The sequence below is a fragment of the Triticum aestivum genome, chromosome 6B (genome assembly GCF_018294505.1).
Source record: "Triticum aestivum cultivar Chinese Spring chromosome 6B, IWGSC CS RefSeq v2.1, whole genome shotgun sequence".
Classification (NCBI taxonomy): Eukaryota; Viridiplantae; Streptophyta; class Magnoliopsida; order Poales; family Poaceae; genus Triticum; species Triticum aestivum.
In genome coordinates this window covers 86,854,595-86,875,064 of record NC_057810.1, presented here as the reverse complement: position 1 = coordinate 86,875,064, position 20,470 = coordinate 86,854,595, and the positions used below count along the sequence as shown (strand labels likewise).

At 45.8% G+C, this 20,470-nt stretch overlaps 1 protein-coding gene across 1 annotated transcript; it reads right to left on the bottom strand.

Moving 5' to 3' along the window:
• Positions 1-237: 237 nt before the first annotated feature.
• LOC123133601 (uncharacterized) lies at positions 238-2,975 on the bottom strand. Its single transcript, XM_044553059.1, has 4 exons — positions 2,072-2,975; positions 1,644-1,842; positions 1,058-1,299; positions 238-375 (listed from the first exon to the last, which is right to left on the bottom strand). The coding sequence occupies exon 1, from the start codon at positions 2,934-2,936 to the stop codon at positions 2,433-2,435; it is 504 nt and encodes a 167-aa protein (XP_044408994.1). The 5' UTR covers positions 2,937-2,975; the 3' UTR covers positions 238-375; positions 1,058-1,299; positions 1,644-1,842; positions 2,072-2,432.
• Between the last annotated feature and the right edge of the window lie 17,495 nt (positions 2,976-20,470).

Genomic DNA, 20,470 nt, shown 5'->3' with positions numbered 1-20,470 from the left:
CACTTTGTTGTTAAAACTACCCCTCCCTATTCCGTGAATCGACTGACAAATTCCATTATCAGTTTCTTCTTTTTGTAATGCATACATACGCATAGAGGAGTATGTAGTATAGAAGTTGTTGTTGCTCAAGCAGTGTATATGTACGCACGTGCATCTTATATAGACATAGGCTTGAGATTTCTATATAAGATGGACTGAAGAGGGGTGCTTAGAATTAATTAATATAGTCACCTTTTTCGAGTAGAATACAAATATCAACCTCAATGTCCTTGATCCGTTGGTGCTTCACTGAGTTGACAGACAAATATTCCATGTTGATGTTGTCTTAGTAAACATTGTACAGTATGCGAGTGGATGATGTAGCTCCTGCAGCAGCTGGCATAACCAACATGTTTCAGCGACATCGTGAGTTGTGGCATGGTACTTGGCTTACACAATAGACTGGGACTCGTGATGTTCTTATTTGGAAGACCAAGAAATGATATCATCGCCCAAGCATACACAATCCCCACTACTTGTTAGCAAGAATTCTGTATTACTCTAAAATAAAATAACATCTATGTGAATTGTACGCCTCATTTAATTCATGATTCACAACAGCATGGTCCTATAAATACAGTGAATGTACACTGACAACATACAGTTTCTGCAGTTGATATCTAACTAAGACATCTCTTCCCAAACTACCAAGATTAAAAAATTGTCCGATGGTTAGCACAGCAGACGCCAGCCAACATAATGGTCGTCCTAAAATATTGTCGTGCCCAAACAACAAATAAGCGACAACTAACTCTAGTTGTTCAGGGCAAAAGACAACACAACATGTGAATTGCACACGATCCTTGTACTTTTATTTTGGCTGCAAGACTTTCACATTCGTACAAAATTCAGAAGTTTAGATACAGAAAAAAACATCAAAAGTGCAACAAAGTCACTTCAGGTGAATGATTAAATCAACGATTTTTTCTTTCTAATCAAACCATAAAGTCTACACAAACTATTTGAGAAGCAATTGAATTAGGAATAGAAGACAATGAGAAACAGAACAGAAACATACAGCCTGCAGGGACGTCATGTGTCCGTTGACTCGTCGGTATTCTTCAGGTCCAGCGAATTAGCCGGATGGTTGCACGGGTAAAACTACTTGAGCTGCTGGTTGCGCTCCTATGGATCCGTCTCCAGCGAGCTTTGTAGGGTACGGAGATCCTTCTCTCCTGTGACCGTGAGCCACTCCTTGCCGGGGCTGCCATCGACCATGGCTGTAGGAGGTCACCGGGGTGGGTCTCTTCTCTATCAGATCTGAGACAAACCATACAAAATCTCTATTAACCATCAAGTTAGCATGGCATATATTTACACAGAAACAACACAACATCCTAATTGATAATTTTCCTTCTTGCTTATAGTTCTAATTTTGAACATGGCACAATGATCTATTCCCCATTTTAATCTTGAACAACACAACAAATTCAATCTGTGACACGCATGTCTATACACCCAATCTGAAATCTGAGAAGAGCGGAAAAAGTGAGAAAGTACCCTCGGTTATCCCAAGTTTCTAGCTAAATGGAAGGTACATAAATATGCATTGCTGGAGTCAGAAGCATGAAATTTAGCAAAATCCCAGAATACAAAGTTCATACCTGCATGGTCGTCTTGTTTATTAGTCGCCATTGTAACCCTAGAATGCAAAAATGCATTACTATCTTGCAAGGGCTTGATTGACTATAGTGTAGCCTGCTCATAAACAGCCAAACAGGCTCGACATGCACAACCCTAGAAAAACTTCTGCTCTGACAAATGGTAAAAATCATTTTGTAGGTGACTCAAGTTTTACCCCGCCTGCAAGAACTGAACCTCCTCAGCAACATCACAAATGTAGGACAAGGCATGTAACTGACATTATTTTGAGGATGAAAAAATGTATATATGCCTTTAGATTCAATAACTCAATTATCCTTTAAAGGTTTTACTATCTATTTACGACCATACCACTTAAGCATGAAAGATAAAAGTTTAGGAAACACATATATGCAGTCAAGATGAATGAATCAAAGAGAGGAGATATTACCTTGGGGATTACATCTTCGTTGGAGTGAAGTGCATGCCCATGTCACAGTAGCATCTACTCTGATATAAATAACCACATTCGGATTTCCACGACTCAAGTTACAAGTTCTAATGGCCCTGTAAATAATTAAGCATGGTAGTGAGAATGCAATATATAGAAAACAACACAAAATTAATCTAAAAATACTGCAGGGCAACGGCTTCATCATCACATTCGCTCAAAGCTAGCTAGAAATGTAAGTACAGAACTCATCTCCAGAGCCGCCGGCGCCATGGGAGGGATCCTCCGCCTAGCGTCGCGTGCTGGCCCGCCTGCGCGTCGGGGAATCGTCGGATCCGCTCGGATCCAGGCGCAACGAGGGTCACTGAAGGAGCAGCGAAGCAATCTCGGGACGGGCCTCCATGGCGGCCTCCTGGCGGCGGGGTTCGTCTACGGGGGAGAGAGATGGGTGAGGGAGTAGGGGAGGAGAGGAGAGAGGGCGGTGGCGCAGGGGCTCACCATAGCCGCGGGTATCCACGGCGGCCACCACCGATCGAGATGGAGCACGGGCATCATTTCCGCGCAACCCTAGATCAAGAGACACGCATGGGAGGCGCGGCGAACAGATCTTGCGTTGCGGCGAGGGGAAGGGGGAGGCAGCGGTGGGGAGCTTACGGAAGAGGATGAGGCCCCCGAAGGCGCCGGCGAGGGAGGAGTGGGCGACGCGGCGGATGGAGAGGTCGAGGCAGGCGTCCCACTTGGCGTCGAGGTCGTACCGCGGTGGGATCCCGGACCTGGCGGGCGGGGACGGCTTCGGCGCCGGGGCCGGGGCGGGGGCGGGAGGAGCGGCGGGCGCCGCGGTGGTGTTCTCGGGCGACTCCGCCATGGGAGGGAGGGAGGGAGGGAGGAGAGGATGGGACGAGGGTTTCTCGCAACACGGGGAGGTGGACGGGGGGAGGAGGAGGCGAGGGGAGGTGGGGTGGAGACGTGACGCGAATGGGGGAGGGAAAGGCGGAGGAGGGTTGGGGGTGGGGGGCTACTGGGCCGTTACAGCGCCGTTATCCATTGGGCCCCACCCACTTCTTTGCCATCTGCCAACAGACGGAAAAGATTCTTTGCCATCTGCTGGCAGATGGCATAGAGATGGGTTGACAGGCCGTTACAGCACTGGACCCTGCCCACCTCTTTTCCATCTGCTGGCAGATGGCAAAGATTATTTGCCATCCACTAGCAGATGGCAAAGAATTGGCTGATGGCATCCATGTTCTTTGCCGTCTGTCAGTTCTTTGCCATCTGTTTTTTATAAGCAGATGGCAAAGACGTTCTTTGCCATCAGCTGGCAGATGGCAAAGAGCTGGCTGATGGCAAATTTCCAGTTTCGAGTAGTGGAGTCCGAACCGCTTCCGGAGCCCGCTCTGACCGCCTTGGACCCTCAAGACGCCAGCTGCCCGCCACATGCATGCATAGCAAGTAGTACTACTAAAAAACTGGGCTATAAGCCCGCTTATGTGGAGGAGAGAGAAGCATTGACAAAGTCAAGGAGTGGGCTCTGCAAGAGCCCGTCTCTACACGTGCTCCTAGGTATAAAAAATAATTCTAAAAAAGGCATAAAAAACAATTGTGTCTAAAAAAAGAAAGGTAAAAAACATTTGAGAGGAAATAGATAGAGAGAAAGTGAGAAAAAGTTGTAACATTATAGCCAACCTTATAGTCAACAGTATGGTAGCATTACATGAGGAAGGAGGGAGTGGTGCACATGCCAAGTTCACTGGGCTGCCGTGTTTCACACTCCTCCGTCGTAACAGTGGAGACAATAGCTTTCATCAAAAATAAACAATGAATACTCGTTGCTCGTCCTCTATATCGTAAAGAATACTTTCATTCTCCGACATGTGGGACGTCGACCATCCTAGTCCACCTGCCATGCACAAAATTATCCTGGTCTACCCCAGTCGTATCGCAGGCCCAACCTTTCCCACTGTAAGTTATTCGAACGAAGGAACCATCATGATTTTGTTGAATTCCGCTTCTTCAAGAAAACTTACTGTACCCGCAATACTGCTACGACACACGAAGAATGGACGGCACTGTACCACGTCATATCACTGAAACCCACTAGGCCAAACTAGCCCGCCTAAGTCATCTATTTTGGAACGGAGGCAGTACGTCTCTGCACTGCTATGATTTTGTGTTGTACGTATCTGTACTTTTGCTATGATTTTCCTACCCTATGAACCAAATGAGGCCTGAATGTATCCGTGTCGACTATTGTCTGATCGATCGCTAAGCCTACAGTTTTAGGAGCTAGGGCTATTGGTCGATCAACGAGGGATAAGTATAAGCATACCATGAGCTCATCAGCCCCAACGTTTCTCTTCGGTGAGTGTTTTGCAAGTACTATAGCTCGCACGGTAGCTAGCCTACTAACACCAAGAATCATCAAACAAGCCCTGCTGATATGATGAACAGTTCAAACTTACATCTAAGCATGCCATGTATTACATCAAAAGCTGGTGAGGATACATCTGTTTCCATAACTCGAAGAGGGTTCGGTATGATTCACTATCAAACAAAAGTAGCAAGTACTGCCCACACAAGACAATGCACTATCCCTAAGATGGGTTGATAGCACGCATCGTTCTAGTAATTAAACACATGGCAATGCAAACTACCCTGAAGGATTAGCGTGACCAACTATTTCTTATCATCGATCTCTCGGGCAATGACTGTAAGTGCATCTAGTGCCCCTTAGTGATTTTGGTGTATTGAAGACTTATAGGTTAAGGGACTAATGCGTTTGTGAGTGTACACAGGTCTATAAGTCTATGAGGAGTTTGATATTTACAGAGAAAGTCGACCCCTAAAAATGAAGTTCTTCAACTGAAGACTTTGATATTCGGAAGACTTTGTGAAGACTTTGAAAGTGAAGAAATTGGTGTGACCTTGAAGACTTGGTATTCATTTGTGGAACATGAAGCGTGAAGACTTTTGTTTTTGTAGTTTCATTTTCTCTTTCTTGAGTCATAGGAAACACCGTACTGTTAAAGGGGGTCGAGGAAATACTAAGGAAAATTTTCCATGTGATGCTCAACTCAATATCCTACACCTACCAATCCCTTCGAGTGAAGCCTTTGGAAATCTCATACAGTTCAGTCACTTCCTTTAGTGACAGAGACGAAGTTCTTCTGGTCGCTGATGAATTTGCTCTGACTAAGGAGTTAGGAATTCGCTAGTGCGGATTGCCTACACAGCGAGGAACATGATAGCCCTGAGGAATTTGAGAGTCAAATTTCCGACCATTGCTGTGCTGCGCGCCAGCTGTCCCAAAATATCTTATCCACCTAACGATCATATCATGAGGGGCATTTATGTCTTATCATGTCGGTCTGCTCCCTAGGCTATAAATAGCCCCCCCCTATAACCACTAGCTGGTTGGCTGCTCCGGAGAGAACTTGACACTTATCATTTGAGAGAAACCCATCCTCCGAGGACTTTGAGCGAAAATCATCGAGTGAGGAAAATCCCAAAAACCCAAACACCTCCAAACCCAAAGTGATTGAGCATCACTGGAGAAATTGATCCTGCGTGGATCCGACGCTTGTTACCTTTGAAGACTGTGCTTCTTCCAGACGGTTAGGCGTCAAGGTCTGTGAAGGTTTGGATCGCCGAGTGACCAAGTCTGTGAAGGTTTGGAAGTCACCTGAAGACTTACCACGAGTGATTGGACGAGGCCTGCATGGTCTTAGTTCAAGGAGAATACGGTGAGTACTGGGTGTCCTGAGTTGCGGCTCAGTGACTGGGTGTCCGGGACTGCTTGTCCTCGAGTTTAAATACTCAGCCGCTCCAACCAGACGTACAACTGAGACAGCAGTTGGAACTGGTCTACCAAATCATTGTCTTCACCAACCTAACTGGTTCTATTTCCTCAACCCTTTCATTTCCTCATTACTGTGTTGAGTGTTTGTTCATATCTGTGTTTGAAGACTTTGACTGAAGACTTTCTCAATTCCCTCAGTTCAATTTCTTCAGTTTGTTTGTCTTCATCTTGTGTTATCCTGTGATTACGCTTTCTGTACTCTGTGCTTGTCTTCATTTCATCATGATGACCATGCTTGTATTCCGTTATGCTTACTTCTGAGTACTTATTCCGCTGCTAGTAGTTCTTCGCTAAGGAATTTCCTCACCGGCAAATTCCTCAGTGAAGAATTCATAAAAATCACCTATTCACCCCCCCTCTAGTCGATATAACGCACTTTCAATGACCACAGCACGGACAGCGGCATGGGAATCGATCTCTGGGGCGATGTCCATAGGACTGACCGCGACATCGGAATCGATCTCTGGGGTGATGTCCACAGGATGGACAGCGGCATCGGAATCGATCTCCGGGGCGATGCCAACAGGACGGGCCGTGACATCGAAATCATCAAGGACGTCCACCGGCACCTGCACACTCCTAACATATTAGCAAGCACATTGCAAATAATCAAAAACCACAACTATGGTAATAAGCCATTATTTTTTACCTTGTGCAGCTCACCGGGGGATCTCATCCCTCCGGGGGCCATCTCCTCGTCCTCGATGGGGGCCATCACCTTGCCAGGGGAATACTGCTTCTCAACAGCGACTATCTTCTCAAACTCGGCCTTGAGCCTCGCATAGGTGGCCATCACAGTTCCTGGGGTAGGCACGATGGGGCCCTTGCTATTCTTCCAACTTTCTTTGAGGACTTCGTCTTCCAAAGTCGTCAACTCTTCGGCCAGTGCTTGTTTCTTGGAGTTCTTCGTCTCCATGGGTTGGCCCGCCAACATGGTCAACTCGTTGGTTGGTGCTTGCTTCCTGGATATCACTGTCTCCAGTGGGTTGTCTGCCGGCAACTCTTTGCCTAGTGCTCCAGGATCCATCAATGAACTGACAAACAAAAAGCAATCGAAAGGAAACCACAATCGCAATGAAAACGGGAAAAGAATAGGATGTGAGAATCGGTTGGTGCTTCACAAAAATAAGATTCTTGGAATGACAATATAGCAGCATAACTGATTCGCCCACCTTTCCTTCGAAGGTACAGAAGAAAAATGGCAGAAGTGAGTAGCCTGGAGTGAGGTTTTCTTCAAGAAAGGGAAGAAAGGGCTTGAACGAGCGTTCCAGTGAAATGATGGTTGCTTCGTCCAGTCCAACTTGGAGGCCACCTTACCACTGCTGGTAAAGGTGTGGGTTTTGTGATATGACGGCCACACCGGGGTGATAGGTGAGTCTCAACTGTAGCACCTCGTTGTGATTTGGTGGATGGCACGCGGTCCTGGATGCTTTGAAATGTCCTGCATGTAGATAGAGCGGCTAGTCATATATGAGTGCTCAATATTGTGCACCGCGACCAAGGCGGAGAGGAAAACAAGAGAACTACGTAATTAATGCATGAGTTTAATTAGGGTAGTTTTGTAAAGTACGAGATACATTCCTCCAATCGCAAAATGCCTTGGTTTATGAGATTTGAGATTTGAGCCCAATAAACCGGAAGGGAGGGAGTACTACACGCGGTGTAGTCTAGTCACTTGTTGAAATCTCTAGAAAGGCAAATACTCCTTTCCGGTTTATAGGGCTATACTACTCCCTCTGTCTAGGTGTGTAAGTCATCTTACGAAAACCAAAATAGTCCCAAAACACTTAGGCTGGCCATAGTGGGGGTAACATAACTAGTATCATGTACTTGGGACTCGCAAACATGCTTATGTGGCAAACAATTAAAGAAGAGAGAGAGGGTAGTAGTAACATAGGTAGATACCGTAACATAATAAATGTTATGCTACTATGTGTCATGCATGGCAATAAATGAGACCATCTATGATACTACTTTAAGATACTATGCACTATAGATGTAGTATCATACACTAGTATCATATGCATGATACTAGCATATGTTACTCTCCACTATGACCAGCCTTAGGCACGGTGCATTAACTTCTACCTTGTTTCTTGTTTCTTGACATATCAACCAATAAGAGATGAGAGGTGTGCATGCTTTTAATGACTTGCAATGGCTAGTTCATTGCATGCAATGCTATTAATTAGCAAATAACATTGGTGACCCTAGGAGGAAACGGTGCTAAGTGCGTGGACCTATGCAAAATGAGTATCAACCAATGGATGATGGAGTTTAATTGTTAAACAATAGCAATTTTGTCTCATGCAAGAGCCTAGCTAGTATATGCGTGCTACAAGGCACCGCACCATGCGAGCGTTCGCAACTGCCACGTTCGGGTTGCGCTTGGCTCTTTGCCTCTACGAGAAGACGAACAATGATGTTACTCCTACTTCTATAGTATCGAATTCACTGCTGCATGTCCGTCCACCTCGTGCGGGAAGGATAGCGTGTAGCGAAAGCTTCTACTTACTGCTCCTGCCTTTGCGTCTATTACAGGTGGGCCCAACAGGTGGTTGGCCCTCCTGTCATGAAGCCAAAGGCAGGTGCAGTTAAGGCACCGATGGTCAGTCCGCGAGGGAGAGGGCGTTGTAGTAATCAAATTTCTCGGTCTTGTACGAGTTGACGCGACACATCAAAGCACTGCACTCAATATAAGTCTTTTTACACATTTCAAATGGACTACAACATATGGATGTATGTAGACATATTTTACTTCGTATGTAGTCACTTTTTGCAATCTCTAAAAAGACTTATATTTGGAAACGGAGGGAATACAACGCATGCATGCATGTCGTGACTTTCCTTTTGATACTTGCATGTGTTGATTTGATGCACCTTGACAAATTTTGACTATAAATTTAACTAACCAAATTTTCATGCATGTCACAAAAAATTACGAGGCTATTTGGATTGTGACTATGTTTGTCTTATGTTGCCACATTATTTTTCCCACACTTGCCACACTTGCCTAACCTAAGTTGCTCAAATTGTTAGACACACTTTGGCTTGCCTAAGGGAATCTTGCCACAATTTTTGTGTCTATGACATGTGGGGTTCACTGCAAATAAAAAAATTCTTGTCTTAGGTGTGGCTAATAAAAAAGACTTAGGAACGGAGGGAGTAGAAAATATAAATAATAATGCATGTTGGGGCAACCCACGTTTCTGCTAATTTTAGCCGTGGGCTTGTTCACAATTTTTATGAGGGGGTGGTTGTTCATTTAATGGAGGGACTTGTAGTACCAGACTTGAACGATATAAAGTGCGACCTGGCACACCGTAACACCACTTGGAACAAGCGGATAGCTATCTCAAAAAACAATCAACAACTAAAAACCCGACCTGGGATGTAGTAGTACACAATTTTAAACGATTGTTTTGATGGAGTGAAAAAGGAAAACTACCCCACTACGTATATATAGGCCGGAGCCTCCGCACTTGCTTGCTAGGGTTGCTCTATTCACACACTCTCATCCTCTCCAGATCTAAACAAGATAGGGGTAGTAACACTTTCTTTCTCCCTTAAAAAACACTGGCTTTCTATCCACACCACTGGTTACAGATCCGAACATATCCCCCTCCGCCGGTGAAGGGGAGGAGGGGCAGTGTTTAGGACGTCGTCGACAGCGAGGGAGGAGACCCACTGCCGGCCGCACCATTATCTCTGGCCGAGCGCCGGCGCGGGAGGTCCTCCGATCCCTTCATCGTTGCCTGTGGGCGGATTCGGCCTCCCGCCCACCTATCCACATCCCGACGACATTCAGGTATATCTTCGTTCGAAACTGCCTTAGCTCTACTTCCCCAGCTCGCTACGTCGATGCATGTGCATCATTTTCTACCTCTCAGCCCCTCTCGATCGGATGGTCCAACGTCACCTATTTTTTTCTATTGTTAGAGGTAAAGCTACTTCCTGGAGTCAAATCTTTTACTCCCTCCGTTCGAAAATACTTGTCATTGAAATGGATGTATCTAGATGTATTTTAGTTCTAGACACATCCATTTTGATGACAAGTAATTCCGGACGGAGGGAGTACTTGGTTCAAACAAGAAACAAAGTGGGGGTGGGGGAATTTAGTATGTACATCGTACTTGGTAAAAACAGGAAGGAAATGGGGTGAAAGTAGTATAGACTGGTCATCCAACCGGTATCTTGGTCGAAAAGGGAAATATAGGGGTAACGCTGTACACAGTGGTATGACTAGGACTAGATTTGCTATCCAAACATAGGAGTATGTGGCTAGAGTGAACAAAAATGGGACCAACCTAGATATGTTTCTTGGATGTTTGTTTCTCGGGGCAACAAACTATGAATCGCCACTTTATGCCCCTGTTTACGTACATGGTGCTGGACTGCTGGTGCACCCACTGTCCCATGCCCTTATACCAAATATTTAGCTATTCTTAATCTAATGTCCTTGGTAAAAATGAAGCCATGCCACTGTTATAAGCCATGACAAGTTTAGCCAAATGTTTTTGCCTGTAATTGTTTGAGACTCTGACTATTTCCTCTGTACCTTTTTGTGCAAACAGGGATATCCAATTCACCTAGTTGCTATTGTGACCTTTTGGTGCACTGCACAAAACTCTTCTTAAAAGAAGTGACTTTTGTGTTGTTTAACTGGAATGTCAGAATGGAACAGTTGGTTCATTTCGGTGGAACTGCACAAAGGGAGATCTGTGTTCCAATCCTCATCATCCATATTGGCGCCATAACCTTCCTTTAGGTAAGAATGATATTTAATGCATGTGTTCATCTCTATTTTTCGTCTGCCATGAAAAAATAATGCTATTTTTTACTAGTACACTTGTACTCCCTCACTGACAAAACCAATTCTGAATTAGAAGGCCAATCATGTACTTGGTTTCACCAACTGGTGAGGAGAAAGAGAAACAGAGCATGAAGAGGAAGAAGAAGAAGAATAAACAGTGCCAAGGCGATCTTGCCAAAGCCAGAGGCCTCAGTCGAGGCCATTCAAGGGCTCCGGCAACGACTACCTTACATGTGAGACGATCCTCCAGGGAGCCCTTACACTTCTGTTGTCTCACTTAATTAATTAGGAGTACTTAAGTACCACTAATTTATTACTGTCTAATTTTCCTGTCGGAGTTAAACAAATCTTTAGTAGGACCCTATGTTGAATCATGTACGTGTGTATGTTTGTCTATGGAGGTGAATCATGTGGTGGAGCAGGGAGGGAATATTATTAGTGTCATGACATAATAATGCTATTGTTTTGCATGTCAATTTATTGCCATTGGTTCAATGAGGCAATGTTTTGCGTATTGTCCATCATGAATTTGATGCTATAGTTTGAGTAATATGCTAATGTCTTCCTATCCTTTCTCACTAAGCTAATGAAGGTTTCACCTTGTTCCTACTTGTGCAAACAGGGATCATGTTGTGCCAATCATACATTTTAGTGGAACTACACAAGACAATACAATGAACTGTATCCCAGCTAGTGCTTTAACTCTGCTGGAAGTTCTTGATGATCTTTCGATATAATCTCAGCATTGGTAAACAAGAGTGATTTCAACCATATATTTGAAGTGCACAAAAGTATATACTATTGTGTGATTCCTGTGAGTGCTTTATCATCTCTTATGGGACTACATGAATAAGCTTTTTTCTCAGGTTGGTACGGGCCTAAGGCCTTCATCCATATTTGTTTGCTGTCATCTCTATTTGTATCATGCTACTATCATGAGAAACTCATTTATCTTTGCACGTTAAAGTTTTGCAACCTATGATAAATGGCAATGCTTTGAGTGTTGAGCTAATTGGCACTGATTAAATAAGCTAATACCTCTCTTTAAGCAAGACTACTATGTTGCTAACTTTACCCATTAAGATAATGAGGGTGCTTCTATTTGTTAGTGTATGTTTCATCAACTAGTCCCACTATTACAGTAATCTCACTCTCTCAATATATGTGCCAACAGGGATGCTCGATTTTGGTGGAACTGCACAAAAACTTTGGGTGCTTCATTGCATCGACGGCTTCCGTCCTTTCCTGTCAGTCGCTAATCTTGGCTTGCTTTCTTCCTTCGCTGTCAGTCGCTTCGCATATCTCGGCTTCTAGTCAAAGGAAATAGTAATTGATATGCTACCTCACATAGGTTCGTACTGGTCTTTATCTTGATTATTTTGCTTGTCATATGTATTGGTAATTTGGTATTGTGCTACTGTTTGACAATTTCACAAAGGAGTAATTTGGAGCCTGAACTCGCAGGCAAATCATTATGTCGGGTGATTTCAGTAGAACTGCACAAAATGATCAGATGGACATGTACTTATGATGCTTCTATGTACTCCAAAGTTCACTCGGACAAGCATCGATGTTGACAAGAATAAGTGCCTATATTCATTCGAGTATCAACCGGCGTCAACCAATTGTCAAACTCCAAGTATTAGGAGAGTGAACGCCAAAAATATTGCTTGGTGCATAGCCCAGAAAAACGCAGTCCAGTCTTTGGTCCCAACTTGTGCCTTTTGGTTATCGGCACATATGGTAGCGAACAATATGGCATGGAGTCTAAAGATTCCAGAAAAGTTGGTTGACGCGTATATTCATCTGGCACTTAATCAGTCTGTACGCCAAGGATGCTCCATTTCAGTTGAACTGCACAAAAAATTTGGGTGGTTCATTTTCTCAACCGCCTCCTTTCTCGTCTGCAATGTAGAATTTTGGCGAGATACAGGACCAAGATGAGCCAGTAAAACTAGTTGGATGAAAGTAGCGGCCAAGTTGCTCAAACCTCCCTCGGCACGAGGCCACTATTTGAGGATAAACCTACAAGCAAAATTCAGATTGCCTGTGCTGCCTCTTATGTACTCGAAAGTTTATTCGTACAAGAACTAATTTTAGCAAGAAGTACCTCCGATTGAACACCATTTACCAGTCTGTACCCTAGGTAATTAAAGTTCGTCCATTGATCATATTGGCTGTGATCTCAATCATTTGGATGCATAAACATACTGAACATGTGTATATCTGAATCTTTTTGTGAATTATGTATGAATATTGTCGTGTGATCTATCAATCATTTGGATGCATAGATATGCTGAGCTTGTGTATATATGAATCTTTTGAGTTGTTGATAGTGAATGTGGCTATAAATATTAACGTGTCTTGTGAACCTGAGTTTGATATGAATGTTTACCTTTTCTGTTGTATTTGTGTGTGAACTTGTTAGTATGCCTACTGTGGGGTATGTGATGTGTGGGTGTCAACGACACACCTTCTTCCCGAGAAGAATTGCACCTGCTTTGTTAGGGTAGCGGCGGCGCATTAGCTCTTTTTAATCTTTTTATTACTCTGTCTTCCCCTCTCCCCCGCTCAACCCCTGCCGTAATATTTTCGGCCTCAAATCAAATATAGTATTGTGTTGTTTTGGGGGCTTGATGAAAAATCGGGTGCTGGTTTTTGTAGGTTGGCCCGCCCAGCAAATGGGCTGCTGGTCCACCACGACGGACTGGGAGGCTAAAAATTCAAGTTGTATGGTGCAGAGGCAAGTAAAAAATGCTATCGAGAGCCATCCACTGAAGAAAAAAAAATCACTCCTGATGTGCTTCTTCAGTCGTGCCGCGGGCCCCCTCTTTAATCCAGTTCGCTCGGGGATCTGGTATCATTTTTTTTAGAGGGCGAACAAGTATCATCTAGGCCTAGGTTTTGTATTTGAACATGCGTAGCCCACGACATACGGAGACAGTGATTTCAACTTATTTTTTGAGGTCCATACCGGCCTATGGGCATTTTCTTAAAGATCGGCAGCCCAATGTATTTTTTAATAAAACGCAGGTCTCTGTTCTATTTATCTATATATAAGAATAATAATGTTGTGTTCAATTTATGTTTTCCCTTCTAACCACATTATATATATTTATATTATTACTATTATCGTATATTTTATAGAGACCTATATATACATTATAAAAACATCCCACGTGTTATTAACTTATAAAAGTAAATGTTTAACGGAAGTTGGCAAGGAAAATTCTGGTTGTTTTGACTCACAGGCAAGGAAAATCCTGGTGATTACGTACAAAAGCTTGCGAAGATTTTAAGGACCAATTTAACAATAACGCGCTCATTTTTATTTTGAGCAATAACTCGCTAATTTGTTAATTATATATATATATAATGTGCCTCTCCGGTTTATTCTTTGATATTAATTGCTCCTTCTAACATAACAATATATAACGAGCCCACCTAATACGTGTATTTCAAGGAAGTGCAAATGGGCTGGGATTTCTTAGAAAATATGAATGGGCCTGATTGACGCAAAATTATTTGTTCACCCAGCCCAGCAAATGGACTGTACATTCTAGAAAACATGGGTTAAATATATGCCACATTTTTGGAGGCTAACATGTGGGCCAATAGGTCGAAGCCTACGCAGGGCGTTGTCAACTTGGTCAACAAATGAGTGTGTCATCCACAGCCATTGGATTTTTTTCCAACGGTCGGCATGCACCTTCAATCTCTCGTCTTCTTCCTCCAGCATGGCCGGGACCGCCTGGTCTGGCCTCCGGTGGCTAGCGGCTCTGCTTAGCACGCATCGCTGTGAAGCGCTACCCCACCGCCGGCCAGGCTATCCCTCCACCCCTCGACACCTCGTGTTATTCTCCACAGACTGCAGCCCCACACTGCAACAGAACCAGTTATAACCCTTCTCTTCCTCTCAATCTGCGACTCCACTACCGCGTCTTCCCATCTCCGAGTCGTTCACGTCCGGGGCCTCGCCGTCGTCCACCGCCTCGCTGTGCTCGGTGCGGCGTGATCAACAAACGAGAGTCATCGGAAGAGGACTGTATGTGGATAGCGTGACGGCTGGGACCGACGAGGTCCATGGTCGCAGCAAGGAATGTTCCTCCTTATTAAGGTGAAAAAATGTTTCCTCCACCTGACAGTTGGGACCCACTGGCTGTATCTTCGCATGGAAGGAAGTGCCTCCTTGTTTTGTGAAAAAATTATTCATCCCGTTGACAGCTCGGACCCGTCAGATTTGGTGGCTGACTTGTGGGCCTACTAAGCGGACGTGTACGCATGGCTTTGTCAACTTAATCAACAAATGATTCTAGCAGTTGGACCATTGGATGTTAATCCAACAGCCATTCTCCTTCTTCAACCTCTGTTCTTGCTCCTGTCTCCTGTGGGTGGCACCGCGGTTGTGCTGCTGCGCACCCGAACCAGTGAAGTTTCCCACTCCTCTCCGTCTGCGACTCCACTGCCCCGTCTTCCCCATCTCCGAGTCGTTCCAGTCTGGGTGCGTTCAGCACGGTGTGGTCAACATGGTCAACAACCGAGAGTCATCGAAAGATGACTGTACGTGAGAGGCTGACAGTGGGGACGCACCACGCCCATGGACGCATGCATGCAACGGAACACGGTATGGTCAACGTGGTCAAGGAACGACTTCCATCAGAAGTACACTGTACGTGGAGAGTCTGACAGCTGGGTCCACGGCTGCAGCAAGGAAGTGCCTCCTTATTACACAGAAAATAATGATTCCTCCAACTAACAGCAGGGACCCACTGGACGGGCCACCGTATTTTGCAAAAAAACGTTTGCCCCTGACTGCTGGGACCCCCTGACGGGCCACCGTATTTCGCGATAAAAAAAACATCCCCCCTGCTATCAGCTCGGACCCACCGGAAGTGCCTCCTTATTAGGCAGAAAAAATGAATACTCCCCCTGCTAGCTGGGACCCACCTTGTTGGGAGGCTGACTTGTGGGCCCACTAAGTTGACGGGGACGGAGGGCTTTGTCAACTTAGTCAATATGAACGATTCTAGCTGCAGTGACCGTACAATGTCCATCCAACGGCCATCGTCCTTCTTCAACCTCTGGTCTTCTTGCTCCAGCCGGCCAAAGCAGCGCCAGTCATGCCGCCTGCTCCTGCCTCCCGTGGCCGGCTGTGATGTCGCGGAGGCCTCACCGCCCCCTACTACTCCCGCCGTTGGCCAGGCCATCCCTCCACTCACCCACACCCCCTATTATTCTGCAGCGACGACAGCCTCACACCGCAGCCGAACGAGTGAACCCTCATACTCCTCTACGTGTGGGCATCCATAGCCGCAGCTTCCCCGGCTCCGCGTCGTCCCCTTCCTAGGCCTCGCCGTCATCCACCACCGTGGTGCTCTCGGCGCGGCGTGGTCAATATGGTCAACGACCGACTTCCATCGGAGGAGTACTATATGTGGAGAGGCTGACAGCTGGGTCCACGGCAGCCGCAAGGAAGTGCCTCCTTATTACGCGCAAAATAATTATTCCTCCACCTGACAGTAGGGACCCACCAGACGGGCCACCGTATTTCACGAAAAAAACGTTTCCCCCGCTATCAACTCGGACCCACCGGAAGTGCCTCCTTATTAAGCAGAAAAAAATGAATACTCCCTCTACTAGCTGGGACCCACCTTGGTGGGAGGCTGACTTGTGGGCCCACTAAGTTGACGTGGACGGAGGGCTTTGTCAACTTAGTCAATATGAACGATTCTAGATGCAGTCACCGTACAATGCCATCCATCGACCATCGTGCTTCTTCAACCTCTGGTCTTCCTGCTCCAGCCGCCCAAAGCAGCGCCGGTCGTGCCGCCCGCTCCTGCCTCCCGTGGCCGGCTGTAATGCCGCGGAGGCCTCGCCGCCCCCTACTACTCCCGCTGCTGGCTAGGCCATCCCTCCACTCACCCACACCCCCTGTTATTCTGCGGCGACGACAGCCTCACACCGCAGCCGAACGAGTGAACCCTCATACTCCTCTACGCGTGGGCATCCACTGCCGCAGCTTCCCCGGCTCCGCATCATCCCCTTCCTAGGCGTCACCGTCATCCACTGCTGTGGTGCTCTCGGCGCGGCGTGGTCAATATGGTCAACGACCGACTTCCTTCGGAAGAGTACTGTACGTGGAGAGGCTGACAGCCGGGTCCACGACATCCGCAAGGAAGTGCCTCCTTATTACGCGCAAAATAATTATTCTTCCACCTGACATCAGGGACCCATCGGACGGGCCACCGTATTTCACAAAATAAACGTTTCCCCCCAAACTGTTGGGACCCACCAGCTACACCTTCGCACGCAAGGAAGTGCGTCCGGGCAAAAAAACGATTCGCCCCCCTGGCTGCTGGGACCCACCAGCTACATCTTCGCACGCAAGGAAGTGCCTGACAGTCGGGATCCACCTGGTCGAAGCGTACGTAGCGTTGTCATTCTGGTCGCGAACATGTACGTACATACTGGTGGATGTAGAGGCGCGCACATGTCGTAGTAGAGGCGTGCACGTGTCGTAGTAGAGGCGCACATGTAGCATGTACACGTACATACAATGGCCAGGGTGCAAGAAAGAAAATACGGGCGGGGTCTCGAACGCCTACAAGCGCATACATACGGCCAGGGCTCGTGTCATGGCTGGGCCGGAATGGAGAAACAACATCATCGTCGTGTTCATGGGGAGGCAACGGAATGCGTCGTGTTCATGGGGAGGCAACGGAATGCGTGGGAGCCAACCGGCTTGGATGGAACAGGCGATGCAAATAAGGCCTGGCGTGACGCAGAACAGAGGAAACGGCTTTGTGTTCGACCGGCCATATTCGAAATGGGATCCTGTTCATCGGGAGGGGTCTGGCGTACCGCAAAACGGAGGACGGACCTCCTACGGTCAAAACAGGGGTCCTGTTCATCGGGAGGGGTGTGGCGTACCGCAAAACGGGACTCCACGGGATGCTGTTCATCTCCACTATCGACCTCCTCCAGCCTCCACGGGCTACCGTCGACCTCCTCCAGCCTCAAGGCTCCTGTTCATCCAGCCTCCACGGTGTGCTACTCCATCGGCTACTCTTCAACCAACCCTCCACGGGCTACTGTTCATCCAGCCGTCCACGGGGTCGTAATGTTCATCCAGCCCTCCAAACCACGGGGTCCTATTCATCCAGAGGCAACGCCACCGCTCACTGTTCATCCAACCCCCCCCCCCCCCGCAACGCTCACTGTTCATCCCAGAGGTAGCATCGATCGGCTTCAGTTAGCAGCAGTAGCGAAGGAATCGCTCGATCGGGTTCAGTTAACAACCATCGGTCGATCGCTCAGGTTCAGTAACGCGTAGCCTACAGTGCAATCTCTCAGGTTCAGTTAGAGCCCAACACCTCGCTCGGGTTCAGTTAGAGCCAGCGCCTCGCACACACGCGCGTACGTGTACGAGAGAAACACGCATTGCTCGGCCCCCGACCACCCACCGTAACCGGGAACTCCCCGAAATTTTCCTCGCCCTTGCTTCTACCACGGTTTTTTCTGTCATGGACGGCCCAAAGAATGTCATGCAGCTGCGTCTCCGGCCCGCCCAGGATGAAAAGCCCATTTTCTGTCATGATTTTTGTCATAGAAGTAGGAGCCCACCACATCTATGATGATACCGGGTTTTGTCACAATTATCGTCATAGAAGTGACATAAGTATGACAGGATTTTTTTCGTTCGGCCCAAAATGTCACGGATGTGTCTTTTTTTTGTAGTGTAGGGAGAATTCAAAAAGATAATAGGACTATCATGCATGGGTGCAATAGCAACAATTTCATGTTTAACATAAGGAACTATAGCAAGTTCATCTCCATAAGCATAATTCATATTGGCATCTTTGCCACAAGCATAGCAAGCATCATCAAAAAGGGATATTTCAAGAGAATCAACGGGATCATAACAATCATCATAGCAATCATCCTTTGGTAAGCACGAAGGGGAATTAAACAACGTATGCGTTGAAGAGTTACTCTCATTAGAAGGTGGGCATGGGTAGCTCATCCGCTCTTTCTCCTTTTGTTCTTCGCTCTCCTCATCATCTTTTTCATCCAATGAGCTCACAGTTTCATCAATTCCTTCTTCCATAGACTCTTGCAAAATGTTAGTCTCTTCTTGGACAGCGGAGGAAACCTCAATATATGGTTTAACATAGGCATTAGAAGCATAATTATCATAACAATATTTAAGTATGGCAAAATTTTCAGATTTGTAGAGAGTAGCATCATACTTTTGAATCAAAGAAGCAATTTTATAAGCACCCTTAAAAGCAACAAATTCTTCAATTTGTTGAACATCATAGTAATTATAAACACCCTTAGCATAGGAAGATGTGATTCCATTATCAAACTCACATTAGTAGGGAAGGTGTTTCTTAGGGTTTTCAGAACAACAAGTAACATCATAAATTTCACATAAATTCCAAGCATAGCATTGCAAACAATGAATTTGATCTAGTAAAAGTTTCCCTTTTTGAGATAAGTGGTGTCGCACATAACAAGCATGCTCACCTAAAGGTTTGCCCTCAACTAAGCTAGTTGGGGTTTTAGCACGAACACAAAGGGATCGAAGATGATCCAAGTAAAAAGCTTCAGGAGTGTGATAGATTTTGAGTGGTTCTTCAACCATTGGTGTAGTAGGTACAACTAATTTTTTTGGTATTTTGCGTTTCCTACCCATAACTAAAGATAGAAAACAACTAAGAACAACAAATGAAAATTACTTAGTGATAAAGCAAACAAGCACACACAAGAATATTCACCCCACGCTATGACTCCCCAGCAAGGGTGCCAGAAAAAGGTCTTGATAACCCACAAGCTTAGGGGATCGATTGTAGCCTCTTTTGATAAGTAAGAGTGTCGAACCCAACGAGGAGCTAAAGGTAGAATAAATATTCCCTCAAGTTCTATCGACCACCGATACAACTCTACACACGCTTAATGTTCGCTTTACCTAGAACAAGTATGAAACTAGAAGTACTTTGTATGTGTTGTTGGATAGGTTTGCAAGATAATAAAGACCACATAAATATAAACTAGGGGCTGTTTAGATAAAGAAGCAATAAAGTAAATATAGTGAGCGTGGAAAAGTGGTGGTAGGAGTTCTGAAATTGTCCCTAAGCAATTGGCTACTTTACTAGACCGATAGCAAGTTTTATGTGGGAGAGGCATAAGCTAACATACTGTCTCTTCTTGGATCATATGCACTTATGATTGGAACTCTAGCAAGCATCCGCAACTACTAAAGATCATTAAGGTAAAACCCAACCATAGCATTAAAGCATCAAGTCCCCTTTATCCCTTACACCACAATCCCCTTACTCAGGTTTATGCTTTTGTCACTCAAGCAACCCACTATAAGAGAATCATGAACGTATTGCAACACCCTACAGTGGGAATCCCTCACGCTTGCGCGACATGGACGGCACAATAGGACAACAACATAACCACAAGAAAATTAAACCAATCATAGCAATTCATCAATCACCGATAGGACAACGAAAATCTACTCACACATCATAGGATGGCAAACACATCATTGGATAATAATATGAAGCATAAAGCACCATATTCAAGTAGAAGGTACAGTGGGTTGCGGGAGAGTGGACCACTAAATATAGATGGGGGAAGGTGATGGAGATGTTGGTGAAGATGATGGCGGTGTTGGTGTAGATCGCGGTGATGATGATGGCCCCCGGCGGCGTTCCGACGC

Excerpts from the sequence above, each read along its gene's own strand:
- LOC123133601 (XM_044553059.1), bottom strand. The coding sequence starts at position 2,936 with ATGGCGGAGTCGCCCGAGAACACCACCGCGGCGCCCGCCGCTCCTCCC.